Source organism: Mus caroli, unplaced genomic scaffold, assembly GCF_978045245.1.
Source record: "Mus caroli unplaced genomic scaffold, Mus_caroli_1 scaffold_16, whole genome shotgun sequence".
Taxonomy (NCBI): domain Eukaryota; kingdom Metazoa; phylum Chordata; class Mammalia; order Rodentia; family Muridae; genus Mus; species Mus caroli.
In genome coordinates, this window is record NW_028227271.1 from 96,535,718 (window position 1) to 96,559,910 (window position 24,193).

General features: G+C 41.0%; 1 protein-coding gene across 1 annotated transcript in view; it reads left to right on the forward strand.

The window, feature by feature from the left end:
- The window catches only part of Wdr70 (WD repeat domain 70), a 204,928-nt gene that overhangs the window by 48,245 nt on the left and 132,490 nt on the right, over positions 1 to 24,193 (forward strand). Inside the window, exons 6-8 of the mRNA XM_021183813.3 lie at positions 1,659 to 1,718; positions 5,310 to 5,443; positions 12,269 to 12,422. Of these exons, the coding sequence (XP_021039472.1) occupies positions 1,659 to 1,718; positions 5,310 to 5,443; positions 12,269 to 12,422 (348 nt within the window). The remainder of the gene's footprint in view (positions 1 to 1,658; positions 1,719 to 5,309; positions 5,444 to 12,268; positions 12,423 to 24,193) is intronic.

Consider the following 24,193-nt stretch of genomic DNA (forward strand, 5'->3'; position numbering starts at 1 on the left):
AAATTATGGTCATGGTCTCTGCCTCTTGGATCATATGCTTTCTTGAAAGGGGAGGTTAGTGTAGTATAACCTCCTGTGCAGTATAACCTCCTGTGTAGTATAACCTCCTGTGTAGTATAACCTCCCTGAATAAATGCTTATTAAAATAAGGACTGACTTAACATTCCACATGGAGGTTTCTATCTGTACTGTTTATGTATTAAATGTATACATGTATCTAGAGAGAGCAGAAGGAAATGACCATGTTTTAGTAAGATACAGCCAGAATTTGATATAAATTATTTTTCTATTTTATTATTTACCTGAGAGTAGTATTTTATGAAAAAAAAAGTTTTAAATTTGTCAGCCAACATGATTGTTATGGTGATTTTTTTTACTCTGAACTTATTTATTTACTATTAGGTATTTTCTTATTTTACATTTCAAATGCTATCCCAAAAGCACCCCTCCTATGTCATGGTGATCTTAATTGTCAGAATATTTTTTAAAGATTTATTTCTTTGTTTTGTGTATGTGAGTACACTGTAGCTCTGTAGATGGTTGTGAGCCATCATGTGGTTGCTGGGAACTGAACTCAGGACCTCTGAAAAAGCAGTCAGGACTCTAAACTGCTGAGCCATCTCTTCTGCCCTCACTGTGTTCTCTTTGAGTTTTATTATAGAGATTTTGAAAATTATTCCCACAAAATTCTGATAGAAGTGGACTCCCAAATGTCAGCCAACCTCCCTAAGCACACCACAGTATGTGTACACAGACACTGGGGACAGGGTGGGGTTGGCTGACATTTGGGAGTTAGCTTTCTTTTTTATGTGTGGTCCTGGAGACCCATCCAGTGTCCCTACCAATGGCGCCATCTCACTAGCCTTTACTGTAAATGTACACTTTTTAAAATTACATTTTATTTGTGTGTGGGGTATGCTTATGCCATGATATATGTGCGGAGGTCAGGGGTCAGCTTGTGGAAGTCAATTCTCTGTTCCCCTGTGAGACCCAGGGCTAGAGCTCAGGTAGTGAGGCTTGGTCCAGTATTTTTACACACTGAGCTGTCTCACTGGCCTGGATAGAAGCTTTCAGTTTTGTTTTGTTTGTTTGTTTGTTTTTCATGTAATTTATAACTTAAAGGAAAAACTAATCCTTAATTTCTCAGACATTATCAGTAGGTACTTGTTTATTGTTTTTTTTTTTTTAAGATTGATTTATTTATTTATTATATAAGTAAGTACACTGTAGCTGTCTTCAGACACTCCAGAAGAGGGCATCAGATCTCATTACAGATGGTTGTGAGCCACCATGTGGTTGCTGGGATTTGAACCCTGGACCTTTGGAAGAGCAGTCGGGTGCTCTTACCCACTGAGCCATCTCACCAGCCCTTGTTTATTGTTTAACATAATAACAACAAGAAATAATTTCATTTAACTTAAAGAATTTCTTGGCGCCAGGAGCAGTGGCTCATGCCTGTGGTTCTAACATTTGGGGTGCAGAGACAGGGAAGGGAAGAGACTGAGGGACTGGGATGTAGCTCAGTGAGTGGTAGAAGGCTTGTCTTGGATAGCCCTTGGGCCCAGGGACACACACAGAAGTGTCTTCCCTATAGTGTCTGTATGGGTCCTCACTTATATCATCTTACTCAGTGATGTAATGGGACCCTCTTGTTTCAGAACCCCGTCCAGAGGATTCCCGACTCGCACGAGATAACACTGAAGCACGGCACTAAAACAGTAAGTTTAAAATGTTCTTGTTCTTTTTTTTATTAACAGAGCTTTTCTGGACCAGTCAGCTGATAAGGTATAACATACACACACACACACACACACACACACACAGCCTGAGACCATTCTAAGGTCAATTGATGAAAGCTACAGACATCATGAAAAACTAGAAAGATGATTTTTCACAGTCAATCAAAATAGCAGCACCTTTCATTTTCCTGGGGTCCACTTAGTGTCATTGTTAGTGTTGGCTTTAAGATCCTCTTTCCGTGGGATACAGGTCCACTATAAAGTGACACATCCAGTTCTGTTTTTAATAGCTTTGGGAAACTTCCCATTGCCTTCAACATTATTGCAGCCAAGAAAGACAACATTCAGTGGAGGCAGAGCCAGAAATGTGGGAATTGGTGATGGGAATCTTAACACAGTGTATTCAGGCCACAGACACTTTTCCCTTGTAAAGATCGGTCTTATACACATCTCTGTTAAATACAATCAGTTTAATGTCATTTTAAATAAAATGAAAATTCTCATTTCTAGTGTTTAGTGTCAATGTACAAAAATGTTACATTAAAATATACTTTGTGGTTTTCAATAGATTTTGAGTCTAAATGGTCTTGACAGATTTTTAGAATTAGGGGCATTCTCCCAAATAGCTGAGAGCTGTTGTTGTTATTTTCTTATTAACATTGCTTAAAAATCCTGTGGGGCTGGGGAGATGCTTCAGTGGCCCTGGGTTCAACCCTCTTCCCTACACAGCAACTCAGCAACTCACATCCTTCTGGTACTCTACTGCAGCTGGGCCCACCCACCCCTCCAGCTCCAGATAGTAGATTCCTTCTTTCAATCCCAATACTAGGAATTCTTTCTTTTTTGCTTATTTAGTCTAATAAAGGTTTCTTATTTTCTTTGAAAAAATCACAGAACCAACTGTTCTAGCTTTGTGACCGTTTCTTTTTCTTTCTTTTGTTTGTTTGTTTTTTTTTTTTTGTTTTTGTTTTTTTCCAAGGTAGGGTTTCTCTGTGTAGCCCTGGCTGTCCTGGAACTCACTGTGTAGACCAGACTGTCTGTGACCTTTTCTGTGTGTGCAAACTTCTTGTGTTTCACTTTCCACTCTGAACTTCCGGCTTCCCTTTTATGCTTCGGTTGGATTTCCTTGCTTTTCTTTTGATAGTTTTTAAGAGTGGAAGGTTAGGCTATTGCTTTTAGATTTTTTTCTTTTCCACTGTCTGTAAGTATATCAAACTCATACATTTCTCTATAAGCATATCTATTTTTGCATATTTCTTCAATGAACTGCTCATAGTGATAGTTAAAATGGATGTTTTGGCCATCTAACAAAAAGACTGAACTATTTAAAAGTAGAAATTTTGTAGTGGTTCCTTTTAAATTTGAAGGAAAATATAAAATCAATGATTTAATTGGAGTTAAAAATTCTTTATTAAATTTCCGTTGGGGCATGATTTTATAACCAATTTAAATTAAAACAGTATTTAAAATCCTTAGCTATAATCATAAGAAAAACTGTCAAATATTGAAGCTCTTATACAGTTAGTTTGATGCCAGGTCAAATAAATTGCCTAATTCTAGACTTACATGTGAAGCTCAAGACGGAGAAAATGATGACTGTCCTTTAAAGAGCGAGGGAGAGAGCTGAAGTTGAAGATGCTAGAGCCTGTTCCCAGGCTGGGTTGAAAGAAACACATGAATGCAATAGCAATAGTAAAGAAAGGGGCCGTGAGTCTGAAGGGGAGTAGGAAGCAAGATATGGGAGGTTTGGAGGGAGGAAAGGGGAGGGAGAAAAGTATGGCCTGGGGGAGAAAGCTAAAACAGAAAGCCTAAATTACTTTGTGTCCTGGTCAGATTACTCTAGACCATCATTCCGAATAGTTTGATACCTGTTTCTGCATTTTATGATAATTAACTTAAAAAATAATTATTTCTTCAATAATATGTTTATAGTAAGTATCTGTTGAATTATACTGACATATCTGTGATTAAAATACACTGAAAAATTAGTTAAACTTTCTGTCTTTTTTAACTCTTGGAAACCCAGGGTTTGAGGATTAAATTTAACCCGTGGGAAGACACAGTTTCTAACTGGGGCAGATAATTTTGTCCGCACTGAATTCTGTGTTCTGTCTTACAGACTTTCGTATCCTTGGTTATTTGGAATAATGCTTTAATATTTTAGTGAAGTTTATAAGCATTGGCAGTGACCCTGCTGTCTGAATGCTCACCCTGAAAGCATCCTTTTGAAGCCAAGCTGAGAATGCATGCTTATAACCCTGGCACAGCGGAGGCAGGGGCAGAGGAACATTTCAGGTTGAGTTCTAATAGGTCTACCTATTGAAACATTGCTTAAAACAAAACAAAAAACTAAGTTCCCCCCGAGAAACTGTCCCCAATCCCCAAAATGGCTCCTTTAGAACAAAACCACCACGGTTACCTTGAGAAATCTCAAGGACAAACCCTATCATCTTGTCGTCGTCTTGCGCTGGAGTGTGTTATCTTTTTGCTTTTAGTAGCACAGTAAACTTAAAGATTTACTTTGTTGTTCTTCTGTGATAGAGGAAGATTTATCTCATATTTGTTGCACTGTCTTATTGTTTGAATTATGTATAAGGCCGGCCTGCCTTCCTCCCTTTCTCACTCCCTCCCTCTGTCCTTCCCTCCCTCCCTCCCTTCCTCCCTCCCTCTCTCCCTTCCTTTCTTCTTTTTAAAGACAGCATCTCACTATGTAACTCTGACTATCCAGGAACTCAGAGATCCACCTGCCTCTGCCTCCTGAGTACTGGGATTAAAGGCATGTGCCACCATGCCCAACTGACTTATATAAAATTTTCATGTTTCATGTGTGTGTGTACACTGGTTCACATGTGCAGGTGCACATATGTGTGTGTGCACATAGAAGCCTGGGACAGACAGTAAATGTCTTTCTCAGGTGCTCTTTATCTTCCTTTACTAAGCTGGAGCCTATTGATTTGGCTGGCATGGTTGGCCAGTAGATTCCAGGAATCTGCTTTCCTCCAACACACACACACACACACACAGACACACACACACAGACACACACAGACATACCACACACACACACACACAAACACAGACACACACAGACACACACACACACAGACACACACACCACACACACAAACAGACACACACAGACACACAGACACACACACACAGACACACACACACACACCACACACACACACCACACACACACACAAACACAGACACACACACACACAGACACACACACCACACACACACACACAAACAGACACACACAGACACACAGACACACACACACACAGACACACAGACACACATACACCACACACACACACAGACACACACACAGACACACACAGACACACCACACACACACATAGATAACAATATCTTTATTTCAAGATAAGTAGTACATTAAAGTGAAGCAATCTGCAGGATGTAACACATTACCATTCATTCAGGAGTAGCAACAACTGCTGGTCCACATCTGCTGTGCCTTTCTGACAGTGGTGCAGGAGGCTAGAAGTGGGGACTGTCTAACTCTTCCTCTGTGAGCTTGCATCTGTTTGTTTTGAACAGGTTTCCGCTCTGGGTCTGGACCCCTCAGGTGCCCGTTTGGTCACTGGAGGATATGATTACGATGTTAAATTTTGGGATTTTGCTGGAATGGATGCTTCTTTCAAGGCATTTCGATCTCTTCAACCTTGTGAATGGTATGTATTTACTTAACAGCTCCATGGTTAGCTTTTGGCTTTTATATTGGAGGTAATGCTGTTGTCATTTGAACTCAGTCTACAATGAATAGTATTTAACTTATATAAATTATATCACTATTAAATGAAAATAAACCATACATCTCTTTTCCTTAGCTTCATTGACATACATACATATGTGACACACATATAAAATACATCTTTTATGCATTATACAAACTATATATACATCTATTATTTCCATGTATATGTTCATGTGTTATGTGTGTAGGTGCATGTGCCAGTGTACACACGTGAAGAATGAGGACAGCTTACAGGAGCTGTTTCTCTCCTTTCATCACAGGGGCCCTGGGGTCTAGCACAGAGCTTCAGGTTTGGCCACAGGCAGCTTTCCCCACTGAGCCCTCTCCTGGCCCTTGACCTTGAAAATGTTTTCAAGGCATTTTCTACTAGTTGTTTGGTTTTTTAAAATACATCTATTTAGAACTCAGTCCTTCCTTGCTTTACTTTAAAATATTCCAGCAAATAAGGCTTGGTACTGTGGTGTTTCGGTTGTTTCTTTCCCTGGAGTCCTGGCTGTCTTTGGAACTCGCAGTGTAGACCAGCAAATAAGGCTTGGTACTGTGGTGTTTCGGTTGTTTCTTTCCCTGGAGTCCTGGCTGTCTTTGGGACTCGCAGTGTAGATCAGATTGGTCTTAAACTCATAGAATTGCCCTGCCTTTGCTTCCCGAGTGCTGACATTGAAGACACATGCCACCACAATCGGCTTATAATGTGTGTTTGTTTATGGTACACACTCAGTCCTTATCCAAGCAGTGGTCCATGCCACTTTCCTGTATAGACAGTTAGCATTGCACTAAAAAGGCTTGACAAGGTGCTTCCCATAGCAGCCTCTTCTGTTTCTGCCCATATATGGGCGTCGCGCATGCTGCTCCTTTTTCTCCTCCCAGTATACTCAGAGAAGAGTAAAGACTTGATTAGGCTTTATACTGTACACCGATTGCCATGTACTGATAGATTCCTACATTAAACTAATATTGCTGCTACTAATGAAGGAATCACTTCATTGTGAAGTGAATTTATATACATATATATGTATGTATATACATACTTAACAGGACCTTTGTGGAGAAATCACTTGGTAGTATGTAATACATAATAGTGATGAACTTGCCGGGCGGTGGTGGTACACACCTTTATTCCCAGCACTGGGGAGGCAGAGGCAGGTGGATCTCTGAGTTCAAGGCCAGCCTGGTCTACAGAGTGAGTTCCAGGATAGCCAGGGCTACACAGAGAAACCCTGTCTCGAAAAACCAAAAAAAATAAAAAAATAAAAATAAAAGAAGTGATGAACTTATTACCTATTCATATTTGCTACATAGATTATTGATCTCATTGACTCATTGAGGCTTATATATTGGTGGTTGTTGGTGTACATTTAGGCTACTTTATTGGTTCTTATATCTACCATCCTTTCCCCTGACCCCCCCCCCCCCCAATCCCTTCCAACCCCCAACTCCAGGTGGGAAAGCACGGCATAGATCTCGTTAGACTACTTGCTGACTAAGGGCATGGAGTTCCAGGGGACAAGTCCAGTCTTCATCGTCAAGATATCCCATTTCTTCTTCTCTGTTTGCGCATGACCACTTGACAAACAGTAGCAACGGGGGAGCAGCCGCTGCCTGTGGCTTTGGCATTTTTATATCCTCTCAAGGGTCCCCAGAATCGCAAACGTAAATAAACTCTCTTCACCTGGCAAAATCACACCCCTGCCAAAGCACGAGACAAATCATACAGAGCTGTTGTGGAGAATCTAAAGCAGCCGATATGCCACCCCTGGGATCAAAACAGAAACATGTCCACATAACATTTCTGCGTTTATAAAGGCCAAAGCTCATACTGCCATTGTGGACTCTGACCCACCAGGACAGTTAAGCAGGTTTTTTTTTTTTGTTTTTGTTTTTTGTTTTGTTTTTTTTTAAATAAGTTGCCTTGATCACGGTGTTTTGTCACAGCACAGTAACTACAGTTTCGGCACCTCTGGTTTTCTATTTCTTTGAGTTCTGCACTTTCAGTTATTTGTTGTTAGTTGCAGCCATTCTTTTTGGTCTTTAAATTGTCCAGATTTGTCCACTAGAAACCTTTAATACTATTTTGACATGACTTTATATGTATTTAAAAGCTTATTGTCTGTTCTGTCTGTCTGTGTTTAAATGACAAAGTCTTATTGATTCTTAAAAGTTTTTAATAAATCTAATTTTAGAAATTTTATTTATGGAAAAGTGACATTAAAATTTCAGAAATGAACTTTATTAACTGAGGATAATACCAAGATACAGATTCTCCATATGTTTGTCGTCCTGGAATATCAGTAGCTTTAGGCAGATTGTTGACGGTAACTTTCGGGTCTGTCTGACTCTCTATAAAACTTACCTGAGTCACACAGTGCCTCTCATTCTAGCCCAGTATCGCTGGGTTATTCATTCTGTCTTTAATTCTGTTTTGTGTCTCCTCTTCTGAGCACACTAGAGGGTGAGTGATCTGGTGATCTACTCTTGGTATCTAGACAACAGAGCAGTAGAACCTCTTGTGCTATGGAAAGCATTCTTTATGTTCCCTCCCCTCTGTGACAGTCACTGCAGATAACTAGTGAATATTGGAAATACAGTTACCAGGTTGTACTGGTGTGAGTGTAGGAGCCCATAGAGGCCAGAAGAGGGTGTCAGACATCCTGGAGCCGAGCTGCAGGCAGTTGTGAACTGTTTCACTTGTCTATGGAGAGGAACGTGCATTCTTAACTGCAGAACCATCTCCTCAACCTCTAATGCATTCTTCAAAAGTGAAATATGGGGGGTGTATGTTTCATTTAGTTTCACTGTCTTAACTGTATTGAGTTAAGACGTTCCAGCCCCTGATTCTAGCACTCAGTATATAATGACCAGGCCTTCTTTTTTGCCAGTTAGAAGTTGAATGAAGATGCAGTAAGATCTCTTTTAGCTAACAACAGTTGAATATGGCAGTTGGACTTTGGCCTGCCATTAAAACCCTTTCTTTTTGTGCTGTGAATCTGTTCTTTAGAGTTCCTTGAAGCAGCTGAAGGTAATCCAGCTTGGAGTAAGTGGTGTTTTCTGACACCATCCTATAGAAACCTGTGGTCGCACCGCACCCCTCTCACTTCCTTGGCCTGTTCCCGGCACTGCATTATACATGTTGGGTCCATAGCCTTCTGCCTACAGGTTCCATATCCACAGTTAATCAACTGCAGATTAAGGCAAAGTATTTGACAAGCTTGCCTGAGAGACCTGAGCACCGGTAGATTTTGCTAACTGCAGTGTCCCTTGAGTGAGTTCTTCCTGGGACTCGAGGGATGATCAAACGATAACTATAAGCATAATAAGTATGATATTATTCTCTGGGAATCGAGAAGTAATACCAGTAACTACTTGTTTCAAGGTCTCTAGTGGGCACCTTTATGCGTGTTATTATTATTATTAATTTTGAGTAAATGTTACGCTAGTATTTAGGTGTTGCTTGCATGTGTGTATATGAATCAAGTGTGTTTTTGAGGCCAATGAGAGTGTCAAATCCCCTGAAACTGCACGTACGGATGTAGTTGCTAGGAGCCATGCCTTACTCAAGAGTAAACAAGTGCTCTGAACCTTCGGCCATTTCTCTGGTTCTGATGTATAATATTACTTCAATCTATAAGTTAAGTTTTATTCTCAACATTTACTTATTTATTTAATTATTATTTTATTTATTTACATTCCAAATGTTGCTGCCCCCAGTCCCCACTTCCAGAGTTATTCACGCCCCTCCTTCACCTCTGAGAGGGTGCTTCCCTGGGGCATCAAGTCTCAAGATTAGGGGCATCCTTCTCCCACGAGGCCAGACAAGACATTCATCTGCTACATATGTGCCTGGGGCTTCAGAGCAGCCCATGTCTGCTCTTCGGTTGGTGGCTTAGTCTCTGGGTTAGTTGACACTGTTGGTTTGATTTCTTATAATTGGGTGTTTTGTCTGCATGTGCCCCACATGCACACAATGCTTGCAGAGGCCAGAGGAGGGCATTGGGTCCCCTAGAATGGGCATCAGAGATGGTTGTAAGAAGCCATGCAGATGCTGAGAAGTGAACCCAGGTCTTCTGGAAGATCAGAGAGTGCTTTTAAGCATTGAGGCACCTCTCCAGCCCCACTGTGTAATATTGTTTTTACAACTTATCCCAATCCTGTAAGTTAAGCATTATTCTCCTTATTCAATGGAGGAAGCGGGGACTCAGCAGAATTACCCAGGTAGCATGAGCATGCTGTGGCCCAGGAACATCTCTGTCTAGTCTTGCTACTCTTCCTGTGTGCGGGTTTTCTGTAATATAAGACAGCGGGGAGCAGAAGGGCTTGCTCATCCTCATACAGCCAGTTAGCAGAGCGAGGGTTTGGATCTCTAGATTTCTGACTCACATTCCGGTGCACTTTTCACTACAGCCGGACACCTTGGCTCATGAGCCCCAAGTGACAGCCCTGGACAGCTGTGTTTATCTGTCTTGCATGTCCCAGCTTGTTTTGCTAGCCAAGCAAAAGGTACTTAGAGGATCCTCAGTCGTCACCTCCCCACTCCCCTCACTCTCGAGTCTCCCCCTTTGCCCCGTGAATCACTTCACAGAAGGAATTGTGCAATGCTACTAAGCCGTCCTCTGCTGTCAGAGCGCCTCCCGAGAGCACTCACTTCCTCACGACTCCAGTTTACTGTCAGATTGGCTTTCTCTGCCCCCTCTTTGATCAGAATCTTAGTAGTATAGGCAGGAATTTGAAGAGCAGATGCACTACCCTGAACAAGCCCTTTTATCCTCCTCAGGACTGTGTCTAATGACTCCTAATCCCGTCTTTTTAACTCTGTGGTTAGCAGAATTAAGAGCAAAGTGGGACAGGAATGATGAGGTTGGAACTGAACATTTTCATTTGAGCACTGGCAAAGTGGACTACAGAGAGCACACGAAAATGGTAACGTTTTCCTTCCTAGCCGAAAAGCAAAGCAGTACCCATGTGGGTTGCTGAAAATGTAGGTCTCCCTCTGAATATAAACAGCGTTTGGTAGAGTGGTTCCAGAGAGATGGGAACCCCTGCCTGCTTCTACTCCCTCTCCTTAAAGTTTGCTATTTTTAAGATTTTTAACTTCCCTTTGAAAACAAAAATCAGTCACCAGAAAACAGTGATAATGCATAGCGCCAGATCTCTTAGGCTTGATTGAAGGGAACTAACGCTTCCCAATGGGAGTGCTAGTAACAGAGTCTGTCTCACATGCTAGCAAGTTCGCACAGTCTTACTAAAAGACCTTTGTTGAGCAGTCTCAATTGTTTAATTATCAAAGATTTGATGTGTTTTATGTATAAAACCACAATTGGTCTAAATAGACTCTAATTTTCTCAGTTCCTGATTGATTGCCTAAAATTTGATCTGTCAGAGTCTTATCAGAGTGTAGAAATGTGATGTAATTTGACCAGAAGCACTTTAATAAGATTGCTGACGATATTAGAAGCTACTGTAAAGAATATGCAAGCACACAGCAGTGTCCTCTCTTTCTGGGGCTGACATACAACATTCAAGGAGGAGCCTCGGGGTTGAGATCCAGACCTTCTCTGAACGGGCATGGCTGTGCCTCTCACTGGATCGAGAGAGGTGGCTCTGGTTCTGATATCAATTTCTCCATTAGTGGTAGGCCCTCAGTGGGCAGGGGGAAGAAAGAAAGAGACGAAGGAAAAGGAAAGAACAGAAAGAAACTGAGGGAAAGAAAAAAAAAATCTCACGTCTTTAATCCCAGTATTTGGGAGGCAGAGGCAGGTGGATCTCTAAGAGCTCAAAGCCAGCCTGGTCTGTAAAGCGAGTTCCGGGCCAGCCAGGGCTGCATTGAGAAACAGTGAATGAACAAAAGGGAAAACCAAATAAAGGCATATAGGTTTAAAAGTATAATAAGGGCCAACAGCAATGCTCCGTGGTAAATGCTCAGCCATCCTGACAACCTGGCTGTGAATCCTAGGACCTGTCTTCAAAGGATAGAGCTGGCTTCTGAAAGTTGTTTCCCACCTCCATATGGTCCTCCTGCACACGTGCACAGAGTTTAAATAGCTAGATACAAAATGCAAAAACTACAAAAAGTAAAAACACTGCTAACACCCAGTACGAAGAAAACAGGAATCACAGCAGTAAGCAAAAGTGAGGTGATGGAGTTGCTTGTTCTCAGTAGTGGGCCGGGTCAGCTGACCTTGGGGACTCTTGTTTGTGTCGTTTGTCAGTGTCTAGACTTCCTGTGGTTGTCACCTCTTCTCAGGACATCAAGGTTGCTCTTTTAAAAAATTTTTTTTTATTACATTTACTGTGTATGTGTGTGTGTGTGCGCACATGTGTGCATGTGTGCATGCCCACACATTCCATGACATGCACAGAGGTCAGAGGACAAATTGCTACTAGTTTGTTCTGTCTTTTATCAGTTTGGGTCCTAGGCTGAACTCAGGTCCCTAGGCTTGGCAACAAGCAAGGTACCCTTTTTCTTTTTTTAAATGTTGTAGTTAACAAATAAGATAGAGCTTTAATTATTATGCAGATAAGCTTATTGGAAAAGAGCCAGGGTATTCACGAGTTGGTTGGGTTGAAAGTGTAAGTTTTAGGAGGTTTTGGTAAATTCCTGTGGGACAAGGGAGGATGATTTTGTGCTTTTTGGAATTATTAATTTTATACTTGTATAACATTTTTTATTGACTATGCCAAATATAGCAAAAGTATTTAAAAAAACCCTCTGTTTCATTAGACTATTTTGTTTTTTTCTTTTGTATAGCCATCAGATCAAGTCGTTACAGTACAGTAACACAGGAGACATGATTCTTGTTGTTTCTGGAAGCTCACAGGCCAAGGTTATTGACAGAGATGGTTTTGAAGTCATGGAGTGTATAAAGGGAGACCAGTATATCGTAGACATGGCCAACACCAAGGTAAGTATGGATGGTGTTTAATGGATTTGAGTTCAGCGCTCTTCTCTCCCTCTGCCGTCCCTCCTCACTCCATTCTCTCACTTTCTCCCTCTCCTTCTTCCTCTGCTCTATCCCTCATGCATTCGCCTCCCTCTTTCCCCTCTCCTTCCCCTCCCCTTCTACACTCCTTTCTCCCTCCTCTTGCTTCACTCACCATCCCGTCTTCCTTCCCTCCCTTTCCTCCTCCTCCTCTTCTTCCTCTTCCACTTCTTTCTCCTATTCCTTCTCCTCCGTCTGGGCCTGCCTCATTTTTCTGAGTGTGGGGTTACAGCACCCTATCCTATCTGGTCAGCACATTTATTAACAAGTAGTTTCAGTTGTCATGTAATAATTTCTCCTAAAGTTAGCATGTTAAGTGAGCACCACTTTGCTGCTTCTCACATTGTGTGGATTGTTTGGGAGGTTGTAGGTAGGATAGTGTCACCAGGCCTCGCTCAGATGGTCACAGTTGGAGTACAAGCCCGTGGCCTCTTTGTCTCCTTTCTCCCTCAGGCCCTGCCCCTCATGTGCCTGCTCTCACTCTGAGTCACACCTTCCCTCTGTCATCTGCTTGTAGATCGAGCCTTCTTCCAACATGCTGGTCTTGTATAGAAATTGTTTAGTATAATAGACTTCAGAGTGTAATTTTGAGTTCTATGTTTGTGAACTCACCTATATACTTAAACTTTTTATAACCCCAGATTCATACACATTGCACCTTCCTGGCTATATGTGAATGTGTGTTTACAAAGAGCAGCCAAGAGGTGACTCTGAACAAGATAGCACTATCTTTTACTTCCTGTTTCAGAACTTGGATTTTAATCAGGGTTCTTAAATGTCTTTTGTTGATGATTTTGGTATTTAAAATGACTCCCTAACATAATGTTGAAAGGGCTATGGTGCTGTCTAGTGTTCTCCAGCACAAGTCTGTGGTATGTATTATAAAGACAATGTTTGTGTCAGTCAAGCTATATTTAGGTACAAGCTAAATTGCCATTGACTATGAACCCAATGTTAATGAATCAGCAATATAAATTAAACAAGGTGTCCTTAAACACAGACACATATCAAATAAATTATGTATTGATCGGTTGAAAGTATGACCAGAGACTTTTCGGAGCCCATTTAAATGCTTATTCAGCATACCAAGATCATAACACATGAATGAGGAAAATTGGCTATAATCTATTTTAATTGCTGTAGGTGAATTATTAGATTCAATCGACATAATGTGTTTTCAGATTGCCCCATGTTGAACCTGTAGAAATGCCTGTCTACAGGGTAGGATCACAATCTTTTGTTAATTGGTAGATTATTAATGGACCCTGAACATTTGGTGATTTTCCAAACATTTGAATACAATTTAAATATTAATTTTATACTTAAAACTGAAGTGGTGACTTGACTATTTTTTTTTAAAATGGATTTATCTAGTGTTTTTAAAATCATTACTCTGCAAACAGATGGTTCAGTAAGTGTTATCATTAGGGTTTCTATTGCTGTGAAGAGATACTATGGCCTTGGCAACTGTTATAAAGGAAGACTTTTAATTGTGGCTGGTTTACAGTCCAGAGGTTCTGTCCATTATCGTCTTGGTGAATATAGCTGAAAGTTCTGTATCTGAATTGGCAGAGAGCAGGAAAAGAGTACCACACAGAGCCTGGCTTGAGCACTTGACACCTCAAAGCCTACCCCAGTGACACACTTTCTCCAACAGTGCCTACCTACTCCAGCAAGGCCACACCTCCTAGCTGTGCTGTCAAGCAAGGCCACACCTCCTAGCTGTGCTGTTACCTGTGGGCGGATGGGGCTGTTTTCATTCAATCTGTGACCCTGATTAATGTGCTTGCTACTGTGCCTGCAAACCCAATTTCAATCCCTGTGCCCCACATGGTGGAAGGAGGGAAGCAACGAGTAAACATAGTACTGTGACCTGCACATGTTCCCCATGACACATGTGCACCCATATCAACACCCACTGGGGTTAATAGCAGTAAGGAATTACAGTAGCTAGGGCTCTGGACCTCAAGATGGCAGGAACATTATTGACTTGGCTATTTCCTTAGCCTGTGGTTTGAAATTGTGCTTATGATGACAGCCTAAACAACATTTAGTCAAGAATGTAGGGCATTAAAATGTTAACTAATTTATCAATATGTATTAAAAATATTACTATATATATAGCTGTGTACTATAGATCACCTTATCCTACCAATATTATCTTTATTCTGACTTCAAAATTGCTTATTTTGCTTTCTCTATTAACTGACTGTTTGCCTAGAAATATTACTGATGTCATTATCTTTGGCTTGAATGGTGGGTTTCACAAAAGTGACAGGTTTTATAGAATACTCAAAAAAAAAAAATTAAGCCCCCTTCCTGGTTCCTAGAGAAATTAGTAGATTGTGGTTTTATATGCAGATCTATTGTGGTAAAGTATTACATACTTAAGTATGAAAAGGCTTTTCTAGTTTAGTGTTAAAAGATTTTATTTATTTCTGTGTGTGTGGGGGGGTGTGTGAGACAGAGAGAGAGAGACACACAGAGAGAGAGAGAGACAGAGAGAGAGAGAGAGAGAGAGAGAGAGAGAGAGAGAGAGAGAGAATGAGAAGGAAGTTTGTATGTACACTGGTACCACTGCATGTGTGTGGAGGTCAAAGGGCAGTTTTGGGGAACTGATTTTTTTCTATCCATGAGGATCAAACTCACATTGTCAGGCATTGCTGGTGACACTTTCACCTGCCGAGCCATCTCAGTGGCTGTTTTTGTTTGTCCTTTGAGACAGGGTCTCACTCTGTAGTTCCTGCAGGCCTCAAAGTTTCACTCAGCCTCATGGGGGTTAGTTACAGGCACGGACCACCATACACAGACTTTTATTTTATTTTTGCTATTCTTTGCATGATTTCTATGTTTATTTACATATACATTATAAATATATGTGTATGTATTTAAGAGCACTTCCAGGGTTATAGAGCCAGGCATGGTGCCACATGGCTGTAATCCAGCCTTGGGAGCCTAAGTCTAGATTACTGCAGCAAGGTAGAGGACAGCCAGATCTTCATGCTGTGTTCCAGGCCAACTCGGGCTACAGAAGGAGCCCATATCATAACAAACAAACAGCACTTACAGGGGCGCATAAACAATATTTACAAGACAGTAAGTACACTAAAGTTTAATATGTGTCTAACAGTAGTTCCTGGTTGACTATGGAAAAATCCCCAAATTATTTGTAATTCTACTCAAACCAGTTGCTGTTAAAGTTTTAATTTTAATGTCTGTTTTTATCTTATGCATCTAAAAACATGTCTTATGTCAGAGTGTTGATCTCCCTTAATTAAGTCTTGGAGTGTGGTTTTGTGTTCAGAAGTTAGGTATGCCTGCCTCAGGGCTGTGATGGAGTGTACGGAGGTGGCATTTGCCTTTCCTGGGGAGATGTGAATAAGTGACTCCCTCTGTAGATAGGGCACCAGGAACAGACCAAAGAAGAGAGTTCACCTAAACCTAGCTTGGTGAACCTGTGGGTTTAATTTGGGAAATGGGTGAGAGGTTTCAGGATAATGGGCAATTATTCATCAGAGGCCATACTATCAAGGAAAAGTTCTCCCTTCCAATAAACTCTGAACTGCTCCCATAAGCTCAGGCATGGCGGGAGCTTCATGCAGTTAGTGTGCTGCCTCTTGAGGGATTGTTAATGGGCCGAGTCTTGTGAGGTTTCATGTGGGTAACCACAGTGTCTGATTTCAGGAGGGTAGCAACCGTGTCGTGCCTATGGGATAGAGAAGTCCCTAATGGGGGCAGATAGAACCACTTATTTGGGCAGAGAATACTGGTTTTGTTTGATACTTGTTGGATTTCCCCATGAAATACATTTTGAAAATCGGGTTCTGTGATGGTGAGTGTTTGTAATGCCAATAGGCAGAGGAAGATGAGTGTGGAGCCAGTGTGGATGACAGAGGGAGAGCTCGTCTGGGAAACAAATCATGTATGCTTGACTTCATGAGCTACCTGGCTGTCTGTCTAGGAAAGTGGATTGTTACTTTTGCAGGTTTAGGTAACCAGGACAAGAGCAATCAGAAATCATTTTATAATTAATATTTAAACCATTCAAAAGGAGTCTTTTAGCAACTGTGGTGATAGAATAATGAAATACATTTATCCTAAACCAGAACTTGGGCACATTTCTTAGAGTCGGAACATATTCCTTGTTACTTTCCGCTCTTTAGCACACACTGTGCTTGGTGTTCATATGGGGCTTCTTGGCCTCACGCCTGGAAATGTGTGACTGTTAAGCCAGCATAATACAGTAAACCAGAACTTCTAACCAATACAGAGCTCTATAGAGTTAAAGGCAAAAGTGTTTTAGTGGGTTTTTAATAAGTGAGTACTTACTGAAGTAGTCATAATCTCATCATTAATTTTCTTGTATAAATTCATCCAGGGTCTCACTTCTTTCCATTATTGGCTTCAATTTCTTTCAACAGAAAAGCAAGTCTGTACCATTTGTTTCTTTATTATATAACTAAACTGAAGAGGGTTGGTTCAGTGGATCCTGAACATTTGAATGTTTGAACCTTTTAAGGGGAAATTTTCTTTCAGTGAGTGGACTTCCACTGTGGGGAGTAGAAGGGAAGGAATGTTATAAAAGCTGTGTTTATTTTTATTTTATTTTCTACTGTTCTTGGATCTACTAGCTGAGCTACTGAAGGGATTGTATTTATTTTTAAGCACACAGGCAGTCATCCTTGATGCCTAGCCACTCCTTATTACTTGGAGAGCAAATATATTAGTCATATCTTTTTAGTAGTATATTATTTCCCCTAAAATGTAAAAATTTTAATATGTATTAAAATAACTGTGAATTTTAGGTTTATTTTTATTTCCTGAAGCAGCCTTTTTCCTTAAGCAATTTAATGTTTTTCTTTTCTTTTTGTGATGGTGGGATAGAATCAGGAGCTCATACATGCTAGCAAGTAAGTGTTCCATCTTAAGCTGCAACTGTTGGAGTTCAGGAATTGTTCCACAGACCATACGCACACCAACCTCAGTTAAGCAAGAACAGGTTATTGAACGCACACCCTAATACTCAATATTCAGGACCACAGAAAGGACTCTCGAGCCTAAATGTGGCATCAGTCTTTCCTCAAGGAGGACTTTTTATAGGAAAAGCTACCTTCCAAAGTTGAAAATCAAGCAGGGACGTGGACCGTTTTTGGCTAACTAGACAAAGTATGATCAGCTGTCCTTTGGGCTGACTGGTCCTAGGTGAAGGAAGGAAGGAAGAGGTGCCCAGGTAGTGAACCCGGGTTCGAGTACATTGAGATACCAGAGGACAAGTGATCCATCAAACGTTTTGACTTATTAGTAACATTTTTCAGTGTCAGCTATGGATAATCACTTCTGGGAAGTGGAGTCCCAGAACCGGAACTTAATTTCACCTTATGAGCGAAATGGAGATGGAGTACAAAATGGCTCCAGTTATGTTACTAAGAGCAGGCCCAACATAAACAACAGCTAATGGTCTTACTAATAGATGAAACTCCATTTTTAGTTTTTTCTTTTTTCTTCTTCCTTCCTTCCTTCCTTTCTTTCTTTTTTTCTTGTTTTGTTTCGAGACAGGGTTTCTCTGTGTAGCCCTGGCTGTCCTAGAACCCACTTTGTAGGCCAGGCTGGCCTTAAACCCAGAGCTCCGCCGGCCTCTGCCACCCAAGTGCTGGGATTAAAGGTGTGCAGCACCATGTCTGGCTCCTTTCTTTTTTCCTTTTCTTTTCTTTCTCTTTCTTTCCTTTTCTTTCTTTCTTTTTTTTCTTTTTGGAGTGGGGGCTGAGTTTCTTTGTATAGTGTTGGCAGTCCTAGAACTAGCTCTGTAGATCAGACTGACCTTGAACTCACAGAGGTCAGTCTGTTTCTGCCTTCCGAATGGGGGGATTAAAGGCATACACACCACCACCTGGTTTTAATTGGTTTCTCAAGGCAGCCTATTTCTGTGTAGCCATGGCAGTCCTGAAAGCTGCTGTGTAGACCATCTTGGACTTGAAATCAGAGATTCGCCTGCCTCTGCCTCCAGAGTGTTAGAATCAAAGATGTGTGCCACCAAAAATACACATAATGATTTCACATATGTTGTGATTCTTTTTTTTTTTTTTTTTTTTTTGGTTTTTTCGAGACAGGGTTTCTCTGTGTAGCCCTGGCTGTCCTGGAACTCACTTTGTAGACCAGGCTGGCCTAGAACTCAGAAATCCGCCTGCCTCTGCCTCCCGAGTGCTGGGATTAAAGGCGTGCGCCACCACGCCCGGCTCATTTTATTTTTTTAACCAAAGCTTTTTACCTAATAGACACTCTTTAATGCTGGATTCTGAGCTTTGGGTGTATCTGTATCATTTTTGGGGAATCTGGGTTGCTTTCTTACACTCTGGTGCAGCAGAGAGGTTTGTTTTTTTTTTTTTTTTTTTTTTTTGCCATCTGTAGTCTTTTAATAAAACCAGGGAAAATACCAGTTCTTAAGAAATGAAACAAAGTAGTGTGATGTCCAGAGAAGTTTAAGGATTGAGGTAACATAGTGGCAATCTCATCTATTGAAAAAATGTAAATCCAGAATGTTTTTAAAGTACAAACAATGTTAACATAGGAGATCATCAAGAAAGAAAACCTTAAACAGAACAGTAAACAAACAAACAACAAACAAATAAGAGCAAAGCTGAGACTAACAAAATGGATGTGCACTGACCTTTCTATCTCATCTCTTCTTCTGTTCCCCTTTTGCAGTCTCCCATCCAGAGTACGATCTTGCCTATATGTCTTTTGCCTTCCCTTTCTTGTTGTCCTGAAAAACACCCCAAAGCCTGGTGAAAAAGTACATTGTTTATTTTATTAAGAAGAACATGAAGTAATTTGTTGACTGCCACACAGCTAGGAGAATTCTGAGCCAGGGCTTTCATACCTTAACACAGTGACCTTCATTGGAACGGTGCCAATTTAGACTCAAAGTATTACTAGATATAAGGCTTAGGGTCCAGATATTGTGAGGAAGGCAGCAAATGAACACAGTGTCATAGAAGGAATTGAGCTGGAATTTCTTTGGTGGTAGACACTCAGTAGGGTTGTTGGAGGCAATCTGGAGCGATCTGTTTTTTGTTTTTTGTTTTTGTTTTTTTAGAAGAAAACAACAACACAACAACAATAATACTTACAATGCAATAAAAACAGAGAAAAAATGAGCCAAAGATCAAAGCTACAAAAAGCACAAGCTTTCAAAATGAAATTGTTTCCATAATAAGAGGCATAGAGAACTTCCTTCCTCTCTGTCCACCCACTTCACATGAAGATTCAGCAAGAAGGTGATTGGCTGACTGCTCTCTACATACACAGTCCCTGCTGGCACCTTGATCCTTAGCTTGTAATCTCCAGGAACTTCTAGTGCATTTTTGTTGATGCCATTTGGTCAGTGGTGTTTGGTTAGGGTAGCTCAAGTTGCAAATGAGGCCACCAGGCCTCCCTCTGGCCTCTTTCCAACCAAATTGTTGTCCCTAACCTGCTCTTGATAGAAATTCTGGCATGGTACCCCTACAACTTGCCGATCATCTGCTGTTTGCCTGTATAACCTGATGCAGTGGTAGCTCGGAGGTGAGCCATTCCAGGATCACGGAGCAGAAAGACATACAGACCAAAAGTTGACTAGCTTAGAAGAGGGTCCACATGGGACAGACAAGGGTCATGGGACCTGAATCCTGAGCCATCCAAAGATCATCGCAACAGAGAGTTCTAATATATTTCCTGTTCTGTTAGTCTCTATTTCTCCAGGGACTCATTGCTGCTTTCTTTACCTTTCTTTTTGGGATGTGGAAGAGAGAGAGAGAGAGAGAGAGAGAGAGAGAGAGAGAGCACTTGACTCACTTAGTTTTTTCTAGAACTCAGTATATAGATCAGGGTGGCCTCAAATTCATAGAGATCTACCTATCTTGTTTGCCTACCATGCAATGGTGTTAAAGATGTGGCATCACCAGGCCCAGTATACATGACCACTTTTATTGATTGATTTATTTTAATTTATTTTAAAAGTTTTATTGCTTGCATGTACATCTATGCACCTTGTGTGTGCCAGGTGCCTGCAAAGACCAGAAGAGGGCATCCTATCCCCTGGAACTGGAATTACAGATACAGTTTTTGAGTGCCCATGTGGGTGCTGAGGCTAGAACCCACAGCAAGTGCTTTTAGCTGTTGAGCCCCCAACCCCCATGTCTACTGTTAATATGAAATTCCTTTTAGAAATCAAGATCTGGGTACTAGCTGTATGCATTGTCACTGGGTTGTCATTTTCTTTTATACACAGAGGACAGACCAAGCAGGGGGACACACAGAACAAAGTATATTAAAAACCATGAATTCATATGGGTAGATCTGATTTAATCAAATCTCCCAGCCTTTCTTAGTCCAGTATTTATAATTCACTTGTCCAGCAGCGAGGAGTTTGGCTTCCAACATCACAAGTATATCTACTCATCTGTTATACATAGAACATAGGCTTGGAGTTGCACATCTGTAGCTTTTGTTGTAGGAGACCTCTCAATGTCTCCCAAGAAGCCTCGCTACTCTTGACTGTAGCTATGAACTCTTGAGAATAAAAGGAGAATTACCTGATTAAGTTATATGTTACAGGGCTATGGGAAAGAAAGGTCAGGTTAGTTGGATTTAGCCTATACAGGAGACCACTTAAAATTGATCCCTGAAGCCTGATGTGGTGGTGCATCTTTATAGTTCCAACTATTGGAAAAAGCTGGGGTGGTAGGGTGATGAGTTTGGCTAGCTTAGGCAATATAGCAAGACTGCTTTTCTTTTCTTTTTTGGGGGGGAGGGAATTGGACTCGGGACTTTTTTATTATTATTTAAACAATTTTTTATTAGATATTTTCTTCATTTACAATTCAAATGCTATCCTGAAAGTCCCTTATCCCCCCCCCCCCCCCCCCCCGCCTTGCTCCCCAACCCATCCACTCCCACTTCTTGGCCCTGTCATTCCCCTGTACTAGGGCATATAATCTTTGCAAGACCAAGGGCCTCTCTTCCCAATGATGGCTGACTAGGCCATCTTCTGATACATATGCAGCTAGAGATATGAGCTCTGGGGTACTGGTTAGTTCATATTGCTGTTCTTCCTTTCCACATTATTATTTAAGACAGGGTCTCACTGAACCTGAATCCACCCAATTCGGCTAGAATGTCTAGCCAGCCAACTCCAGTAATCCTCCCGTCTTTACCTCCCCAGCACTGAGATTAGAAGCAGGTTGTTATACCTGGCTTTTATACGGTGCTTGGGATCTGAAATTAGATCCTCATGCTTGCCTAGCAAACACTTTATCCAATGCGCCATCTTGAGGGTCCCACAATCTAGGTCTTTCTGATCCTACTGAAAGCCCATCCTACTATACTCTAACACAAGCAGAGAAAATTGCTCTGTCAGGAGATGGTGGCACTTGCCATTTCTAATCTGAGGCTACTGCTACGTGTAAGCTAGTTTTCAGATGAACCTACGTCTATCCTTTCCATTATTAATATAAAAAAATTTCTCTCCTCGCCTTCAGTGCTAAACTTTCCTTTTCCGCTTGATTATTATTCCTACCACTTCTTTAAGGATCTTTCTCACTACTTAATATGCTTGGGGTTTTGTTTTGTTTTGCAGAATTGTATTAGGTTTCAATTGTTGTGTAACACATGCCACAGATTTAGTGGCTTATCGGACCCCTCATTTATTATGATGTATTTCACAACATGGCTGGACTCTGTTGAGTGTTTCTCAGACTGGAGTAAGGATTCCAAGAGGATCACATTCCTTTCTTGGAGCTCTGAGGAAGAATCTGCATCCAAGCACAGTCAAGTGCTGGCAGAATCCATGTTCCTTGTGGTTACAGGGCTCAGGTTCTCTTGTCTCTGCTGTTCACCCACGGGGGCAGGGAGCACTACTCTGAGCTGCTAGAAGCCATGCTCATTCCTTGCATTGTGTACCTTCAGGGATAGGAAAGAAAACTCTTTCTCATATCGATCGCATCAGACAAAAGTCACACTAACACATTTTTACATGAAAATCTTATCCATACTTCTTATTGAAAGAGCAGAGAATCATTATCTTGAAACTTCTAGATATTGCATGATTTGATTGACAGCATCATCAAAGAGTTCACTGTATGACCGAGTACTCTGATCTGGTCTTCCAAGGTTCCACAGCACATATCTTTAGTATTATTATCTTTAAGATCTGTATTCCCTACCATTCTGTTTGCTTCTCTTGTCTGTTATTTGGATAGCTGCTTTCTATGATCTTCAGAGGTTTTGTTATGATCAGATAAAGAGCAGGATAGCATATGTGTGTTTTACCTGAATGGAAATGGACCTAAGTATCTCTTAATTCATTATAGCCCTTTGATCAACTGAGGAGCTAGACCCTCTGTCCCCTTTCTCACTTTATTTAGAATATTGATGGGGAATTTGAAGGAATGGGGATGGACTTGATCAAAACACATCATTGCACATATGAATTCTAAAACAATAAAAAACCAAATAGTTCTTAGATAGATTGTATATCTGCTAAGTTTTTTCGTATTCATTTAATTCATAATTTATGCTTTCAGATATTTCAATTCTTTCTTTGGCATGTATTGTCTTAATTTCTGGTAGCCACCAGGGAAGAAATAAATAGAAGTGCAGTGATATGCAACTTGTGGAAATGTTAGGAAGGTTTAATAGGATGAGTTGGAGAAAAATAAAATATACAGTACCTCACCATGTTGCCTAGTTTTTAAGCCTTGAAAGGGTGCTTATGAACATGGATTTGATTATTCACATTTTAAATGAATTAATATGCAAAAGAGGTGGTAAAAACAAACACTAAAAGGGCTCGTGTGTACCAGCTGATGCCAGTGCAGAGAAGCAATGGCCTGGAGCTGATGCTGCAGATGAGAACCTCTCTCCTCCCCTAATTCTCTCCCATCTTTCCCACCTCCATACCTTTCCAACTTGTGTGGGCTGTCTTTCTCAGAAAACAAACAAGCCAAACAAAACAACAACAACAAAAAAGCAAAAGCAAACCAATAAAACAAACCCAACAAAAGCATGTAGAAAAACTCTTGAGTCTGTTTTGTCTTGACCTCCTAGTGATCGTCCTGGGGCCTGCCCTAGCGTGTGGGTGATATACCCCTTTCACTCTGTTGGAGAAAACTGATTTTCCCGTTCTCAGCAGGTATCAGTTGCAAGTAGCTTTTTGGTTACGGTGGGACTTTGTGTCCCTTTTGCCTTCTCGGTGCTGGGATCTTATCTGGGTTGACTTTATATGGGGCGTTAACTCACAATCTTTGTGAATTTATATGTGTACCCGTCCTGCTGTGTCTGAAAGACAGTGTTTCCTTGGAGTTCACCATCTCTGGCTCTCACAGTCTTTCTGTCTTCTCCTGTATATAGATCCCTGAGCCTTGAATGGAGGGGTTTGATATAGACTTCCCATGCAGGCCTGAGTGTCCCAAAGCACACCATTCAGTTGTGGCTCTCTGTGATAACCACCAACCATCTGCTGTACGAAGATGCTTCTCTGATGTGGGGCAAGCAGTGATCTGAGTCCCCGCTTAGTGTCAGGTTATATGTTACGATGGTCATCACAATAGTACTGTGTCTATGTGCACCATATTAATGATGTGAACTTTGATTACTTGTATAAGATGGTGTATATCAGGTTGTTCTACTGTAAGATTTTTCTTCTTTGTAATTAATGA